The sequence below is a fragment of the Zea mays genome, chromosome 1 (assembly GCF_902167145.1).
Source record: "Zea mays cultivar B73 chromosome 1, Zm-B73-REFERENCE-NAM-5.0, whole genome shotgun sequence".
Lineage (NCBI taxonomy): Eukaryota > Viridiplantae > Streptophyta > Magnoliopsida > Poales > Poaceae > Zea > Zea mays.
Genome location: NC_050096.1, coordinates 232,770,661 through 232,778,399, shown reverse-complemented (window position 1 = coordinate 232,778,399; position 7,739 = coordinate 232,770,661). Strand labels below are relative to the sequence as shown.

The window sequence follows — 7,739 nt, the reverse complement described above, 5'->3', positions numbered from 1 at the left end:
TCCTTTGTTTTTGGTGCTTAATGACAAAGGAGGAGAAATTAATAGGCCAAAGCAAAAGGACCGCACCACCACCCTATTTTGAAAACGTTTTGATCTTCCAAATTGGTACCTTTCATTTGTGAAAACTCTCTGGATAGCTAAGAGGAGCAAAACTTATTTATGCTAAAGGGGAAAGTTTATTCATGGGAGCTAAGAGAAGCAAAACTTGTCTATGCCAAAGGGGAAAGTTTATTCAGGGGAGCTTTCATTTGGCGAAAGGAAAATCATTTGAAAAAAGGAGAGAATCTTTCAAATATTAGATATGATTTTGAAATTTTGATTCTCATAGATTAGGCCAATTGCAAATGAATTTGAAAAGATTTTATCAGAAGAATTGCAAAATCAAGCTAAGTGGGGCAAATGTGGTCTAAAATTTTAACTATGTCAAAAACATACATATGTTCTTAGAACTTCTTTCATTTCAGTAACTTATACACTCTTATCAAAATTGCAAACTAGTTACATTTCTACACTTCATATTTATTTTGATTTGTGTTGGCATCAATCACCAAAAAGAGAGATTGAAAGAGAAATGGCCCTCAACCATACTCTCTAATTGATTTAAACAGACTTTGAGACAAATTAAAAAACAAACATTATAGATATTTTCTATTAAACCATTCTAAAACTTATTATCAATTAATCGTTTTAAAATTATATGGTAGACCACATATAAGACAATGGAATGGAGGGAGTAGTTTTATGAGCAGTAAAAATTAACTAGCCTTTTTATGTACATAGGCCTCCAACCAAATGGGTGCCGACTTGCTTGGTCCGATAAAAACACTTTTCTGGCAAATCTCCAACCAGACCAACCAAATGGTGGTGTTTAGTTCCGTCTGACTAACTGAGTGTTTGATTTTCCTAAGTAAAGTTTAGTTCACGTCACATTAAATATTTAAATATTAATTACGTATATTAAATATATTCTAATTATAAACTAATTATAGACGACGACTAAATAACAAGACAAATTTATTAAGCCTAACTAATCTATAATTAGCAAATGTTTATTGTAGCATCACATGAATGAATCATAAACTAATCATGTTAATAGACTCGACTTACCGTTTAGTTCTTATACGTGGAATTAGTTTGTAATTAGACTATATTTAATATTTCTAACTAGTATTTAATCACCTGATGTGATGAGGCTGAATTTTAGCATTGAATCAAACAGGTCTTAAATTTTAGTCTCTGTCACATCATATGTTTAAATAATAATTATATGTATTAAATATAATCTAATTATAAAACTAATTATAAAGATGAAGACTAAAAAATAGAGAAACTTATTAAACCTAATTAAGATTATATTTAATATTTATAATTAATATTCAAATATTTAAAAGGATGACAACTAAACTTCGAAAAACCAAACACCCCACTAAAAATGTCATTGGGCTGTTCAAAAAAAAAAAACTGTCACTAGGCACTAGCCACCCGACCTGCCTGTAGGCTGTAGCTGTCTCCTATATGCTGCGACCCTAGCCTGCCTTGTCTTCTTCATCAATCATCACCGCAAGCGTGCGCGCAACCCAGCTCCCACCGACGACTGCACCGGCCGTCGCTGCCGCGCTACTTCGGCCCCTTTTCCGGCGACGAGCACCACCAGGTAAGCCCTCCCCTTGGTCTCCCCTTCCTGCTGTGCGAAGCCGTGCGCCGAAACCCTAACTTACTACGCCCTCCCCTTCTCCCTTCCTGCTGTGCGAAGCCGTGCCCCCAAACCCTAACATAGTATTCGGATCTGAATCTTGTATATGCATGGATTGTGCCTACTAACTTCGATTGCTTTGCAAAAATTATCGGGCTGTTACACCCATGTTCTTTACTGGGCCCGCCCCTGGGTGCTGTTGGGGGTGCGGCGGCCCGCGGGCGCAGGTGCGGCTGATTCCAGCCTTTTTGTTTGATTTCTTCCTCAATAGATTAGCAACAAAAAACATGGATTAGCAACTTTGACATGGACGGTTCAGTTAGCGACCAAAATCAGAGCTGTTCTTTCTAGGGTTTTCCGAGGCTAGGCACGTCTGCTGCCTCCACGCTGCTGGTAGCTCTGCTTGCTTGCTCCATGTCTAGGGTTTGATCCTGCACGGTCCGTGAGGTAACTAGAAGGCACCTAGAAGGCTTTGCCGGTGTCACACACGGCGGTAGAGCACGGTGGCGCAGCCTCAAGCAGAGAAGGGAGGAAGAAGAGATAAGGAGTAATTTGTTTGTTCATGTTTGATAGGCAACACACATACATACATATATAGGTTCAGTACATAGGCCAAATCTAACATGAAATAGTACACAGGCCCAAAAAATCGACCTACTAACTCTTCATATTACCATCATATGGCTAAGGTCATGACAGGTCCATGCAGAGTAGGAAGGCACCTTTTCGTCACTCGAACCTGTTGCTTGACCTGCAAGTGTCGGGCGGTGCACCTGTGCCCTTGTTGCCGCGATGCAGATTATGTGGGTTTTGAGTTGGACAGCTGATGGAGTGCAAATCTCTGGCCTGCCAGGTAGTCCTCCTGGTTGTTGGTTCCTGCATCTATTTCTGATTGCGGGTAGGGTATACCTGAAGAAATGAACCTTAGTCGTGTCCTGACGACGATATGGTAGCCTTGTGGAATTGCCTCTGTGCTTGCGCTTGAAACACGGCCTCCGTGCTTACTTACCTCGCTTAAGGCCTTAACGTTGGTGCATTCTTGCACAGCCCGCACATGTCAAGCACCACACTTCCATGATGGTATTTCGTTTTTCTGCTGAACTCAACCACCCCAAAAATTTCCCAATCGCGCTAGCCTCAACCCTTTTTGCATTGCCACTGTGAGCAAGACTCACCCAACTACTGTTTCTGCCACACCTCCTCATAGCACTTCTGCTGCCACCATCGTCTGCCTCTCTCCTCCACCACTGCTGACCACAGCCCGATCTGAGGTGCCCCGATCGGTATGTCCTGACCTTCAGAATCCTTTCCCCTCTCGTTCTTAGCTGCTCGATCCGGATGCCAAACACACCGACATGTAGGTGGGGCAATGGTCACCTTCATTATTAGGTCACCTTGCTGTTTGTAGCTCTACTTGTGTGCCCACTATGTGTCTAGGGTAGTAGGGTTCAGTCCTGTGGAGTAGGAAGGCGCCTTTCGTCACTTGAACCTATCGCTCAACTGGCAAGCGTCAGGCGGTGCACTGGTGTCCTTGCTGCTGTGATGCTGTTTTGTGGATTTTGAGTTGGACAGCTGATGGAGTGCAAATATGTGGCCTGGCTGGTAGTCCTCCTGGTTGTTGGTTCCTACATCTATGCTCTGATTATGGGTAGGGTATACCTGATGAAATGATCTTAGTCGAGTCCTGAAGATCATATACTAGGCTTATGGCACTGCTTCTGTGCTTGCCTTTGGGGTGTTGATCCACGAGGGGGATAAACCTTGGAGTGGTAGATGACACTATACGTTGTGTTCTGGTAAATAGCTCATCAAACCACTCACATGATGTCTCATGGAGCATGTGTTACCTTCACATGTGTTGTGGTATGGCGATTATGTTCTTATGTGGAATGGGTCAGTGTCCCATGTCCGTGTCATGTGGCATATCATGGAATGTGGGAGGTAAGGTTCTTTCTGTTGCTGCATTGATGCCAGTTTTTAATTTTTCCCATGCCTTAAGTTAAAATTTTGAAGTATTAGTGGTTTTGGAAAAAATAAGGGCAGACCTAGTGCCGGAGGCTCCCACATGAGTGGGGTCCAGGGAAGGGATAAACCGAGGCAAGCCTTCTCCCCACAAATGCGCAGAGGCTGTAAGTTGCGCCAAAATTACTAGGAATTTTCTGTTTTGAAAGTTCAGTAATGATTCAGAAGGTTATGCATGCAGTGGTCTGCTAATTGTTCAGTGAATCTCCAGTCCTGTGCTATTAAGTACTGCTAAGCGCAAACTGGGTGGGTGTACAACTAGTCAGATTTTTTTTGGAATTTATTTCTGTTACAACCTATTTATTTGGCCATCTTAGGAATCGGTTGGTGTTTATCGCTGTTCTTAAAGGTGTTGTTCCCTGGCCATCTTAGTGTCAAAGCAGTGAAGGGTGTAGAAGAAAGAAGTGTGACAGGGAATCAAAGGAGGGCTAGTCATCCTGTCGGTGGCAGTAGGGTATGGTGTCAACAGAAAAATGAGTGATGTTCTGACTGCTGGGGTGAGGAGGGGAGTGGTGGTGTGGTAGCACTGTATCACATTGAGGTAAAAGCGCTGCATGAAGGTCGGGGCCTACATATCTACTCTTGGTGAAGGGTGTATTTGATAGCTACAGCTCTCCAAGAGTATGCCCAGGACACTCACACAAGACACAAACGGACATTGGATGCTGGTGGAACGACTGCAGCTTTTCTGTTTCCTCTATTTATACAGAGCTGAATGTTACATTCAAGTATGGTATAATAATCTCCTAATTAATGCATTCAATGTCTTTATGATCTGTCCGTTATTATGTATAAGCTGAATTCTAGGTAGCACTGATAGCAAAAAACCTAGACACCTGGTGAACCTGGACGCGTCCATGCATGAACAAGATTATTGCTAACAGTATTGTCTGGGCCAGCCCCATCTCTTCTCCTTCACCCTTCTCTTTTTACTACTACAGCAACAAAGCTATTCAGTCCTAAACAAGCCATTTGACTTTTCTCCTCATTTTCTTTCTCCTTTCTCTTCCTCTTCCCTGTTTCTGCTTTGCTGTTTCTTATGATGTGTATGGTGTCACGTAGGCATTTGTTACCATTTCTTGCCTTGCTAACCTTAAGAACATTGGTACTTCATTGGTTTGTTACCTTTCTAGTAGCTCTTAAATATTCTTCATGAAAACATATTAGTTTCTGCGTTAATGTGATTTGCAAACTTATCTGCTGTTTAAATTGTAGACCATATAAGTTGCTATCCTATCTGCTGACGAGGTCGGTCATGCATTGGGCTAGCTTCCATGTTCATTTTGATCCTTTTCAAGCATCATTTGTAATTCTTAAAGGTTGAACCTATGCTGTGATTTTTTATTTCAAAAGTATAGTGATCTATTAGCAGTTTGATTTCATGTGATTCATCTTTCTAATGTTCTTGATAGTGATTTTCTCGATGAAATAATTGGTTCATGATGTTTTTGGTCATATCCAGGTAGCTGCTAATGGAGATTGACAGCCTCAGAGAAGGATTTGATCGAGTTGCTGAGAAACGTTCATTATCTTCTGCTAAAGCTCTGGAAGTTGTTGATCAAATAGTGAATGAAATTGAGCAGGCTATTGTGAAGCTGCAGATGATGAATACAGATTCTACTGGAAATGTTGACCACCCATCCATCCTTGCAGAACTGAAAGCTAAGCTCAATGAAATGGCACCACTAAACCAGCTTGAAGGCAGCCAAAAGGAGCTCAATGTTGCTCTGAGCAAATATCTCAAACTCCTTGAGAAGTCTTTCAATCCAGATATATCTAAGGCATACAGAAATGTGGATTTTGAGGTCCATACAGTAAACAATATCATAGCGAATCATTTCTACCGCCAAGGCCTCTTTGATCTTGGTGACATGTTTGTCCATGAGTGTGGGGAACTAGGCGGAGCTTCCTTGAAGCTACCGTTTCAGGAGATGTATGCTATCCTTGAAGCCATGAAAGCGAGAAACCTCGAGCCTGCTCTCAGTTGGGCTGCCAAAAACCATGATCAGCTGTTGCAGAATGGGTCTATGCTGGAGTTCAAGCTTTATCAGCTTCAGTTTGTTGAAATATTGTCCAAAGGCAGTAGGGGTGAGGCCAAAGATGAGGCTCTTTTATATGCTAGGACTCACTTGGTCCCCTTTGCAGCCGTGCACAAGGAAGAATTCCAGAAGCTAATGGCTTGCCTTCTATGGGTTGGCCGGCTCGATCAATCCCCATATTCTGAGTTAATGTCATCCGCGCATTGGGAGAAGCTAGCTGAGGAGCTCACCCATCAATTCTGTAGCCTTCTGGGCCAGTCGAGGGAGAGCCCGCTGAGTGTTGCAGTGTCAGCTGGTTTTCAAGGACTACCAACTCTGCTGAAGCTGACGCAAGTCATGGCTGCGAAGAAGCAGGAGTGGCAAGTTATGAAGCAGCTTCCTGTCCCCATAGACATCGGGCCAGAATTCCAGTATCATTCTGTCTTTGTGTGCCCGGTGCTCAGGGAGCAGTCCAGTGACGAGAATCCCCCAATGCGGATGCCTTGTGGACATGTTGTCTCCAAGCAGTCCATCATGAAGCTGTCGAAAAGCAGCTCGAGGGCCTTCAAGTGCCCCTACTGCCCCTCGGAGGCTATGGCGTCGCATTGCAAGCAGCTGCATTTCTAGATGTGTTAATCTTTTCTGGCTGCGCAAAACTGCAAACCTGTTGGTACATGTTTCCCCTCCTGTTCCATGTTGCACCAGTCCAATAACTGTCTCTCTGTAATATAAACATCTACGTCCGGATAAACATGTAGTTTCGTCTGTATTACTGATATGTACAGTTGCATCTTTGATCTTTCAGTGTGTTGCTTAAGTCTCTTCTGGAGATTAAAGGAATTCGAAAGTGTTGGTGGACAAGTGGACGTGGACTGTTTGGGAGTATTTCTGCTAGACTATAGAGACCTTGCTAGTAAACACTAGCCATTAGATGCGTGAGAACATAGAGGTTATACCTTTGGTTTGGTGTTGGTGAGGGATGTCATTAAGGTGGGGAGAGTCGGTGAGGGTGTGTTTGTTTGAGGAATAAGTAGGCCATCATCTTCTCATTCTTTACTTTCTTTTTATTTGTGGAATATAATGAGTTGATTCAGCACTATTTCATTCTTTATAAGCTAATACTACCTTCGTTCTCGAATATTTGTTGTCCTCTAGTTCATTTTTAAACTAAATGGTGACGGTAAAAAAGAAATGAGGGAGTAATTAGTAATAATATGAGGAATGAGTTTATCCAATCAAATTTGTAGAATGGGCTCATGATACACTACCTCATTTAGAATGGATTGGTTCTTCAAACCAAGCACTCCCTTAATGTACGGTGTGTGAAAAGGGACCATATGTATAATGTTGTTGCTTGTGTAGAGAATAGAGACATCGTCTGTTTGGTTTGATGTTGTGTGTCAAGTCTTTGTTGTATTTACTGTACCCGATTTACCCGGTTTGAAAAGCGACCAACTACAATGTTGTGTCTCCAATCAGGGTGTGGAAGGTGTTGATCTTCTCAATCACCATGATGTCTTTGTCTAAGTTCATGCTACATCCTTAAAACTATATTCATAAACACTAACAAACTCTATTAGTTTAAATTGTTATTTTGATCATCAAACACCAAAATCCATTAATTAGATGGCTCGATAATCCTTTTTTCTTACATGAGCTATGGAGCATGGTCTTTTTCCATTAGAGTTAGCTTCCTTGTTATGTGGCTTTAAAAGGCCTTCTGTTATTTGAACTTGAGCCTCCTTCATAAGGCATGAATTTCTTGCTCTAATTCTTAAATTGAGGCTCAAAAGACTTCTTAGAATATTGTTTCTTATGAGGTGATTGCTTAATTAGATTCACATTGTCTTTGTTCATGTCCTTTACCCTATCCTCTTTATGGACACACATGGAAATCAACTTTTCTATCATCCAATTTTAGTACTCATATTATAGTTTACAACAAGTCTCAAATTCTTTGGGTAGAGATACAAATATCAAGTGGAAACAAAGTTATTATTTAATTC

At 41.8% G+C, this 7,739-nt stretch overlaps 1 protein-coding gene across 6 annotated transcripts; it reads left to right on the top strand.

Annotated features, from left to right (window-relative positions):
- The first annotated feature begins 1,476 nt into the window (after positions 1–1,476).
- On the top strand, positions 1,477–6,867 carry LOC100282775 (uncharacterized). 6 transcript variants are annotated; one of them, XM_035967210.1, is made up of 4 exons: positions 1,486–1,654; positions 4,931–5,034; positions 5,178–6,403; positions 6,539–6,867. In XM_035967210.1, exon 3 carries the CDS (start codon positions 5,188–5,190, stop codon positions 6,358–6,360), a length of 1,173 nt encoding a protein of 390 aa, XP_035823103.1. In that variant the 5' UTR covers positions 1,486–1,654; positions 4,931–5,034; positions 5,178–5,187; the 3' UTR covers positions 6,361–6,403; positions 6,539–6,867. The 6 variants fall into 6 exon arrangements, with proteins under 6 accessions (XP_008676809.1, XP_008676800.1, XP_035823103.1 ...); XM_008678587.3 differs by lacking the exon at positions 4,931–5,034 and having other exon boundaries at positions 1,477–1,654; XM_008678578.4 differs by lacking the exon at positions 6,539–6,867 and having other exon boundaries at positions 1,480–1,654; positions 5,178–6,537.
- Positions 6,868–7,739: the final 872 nt, after the last annotated feature.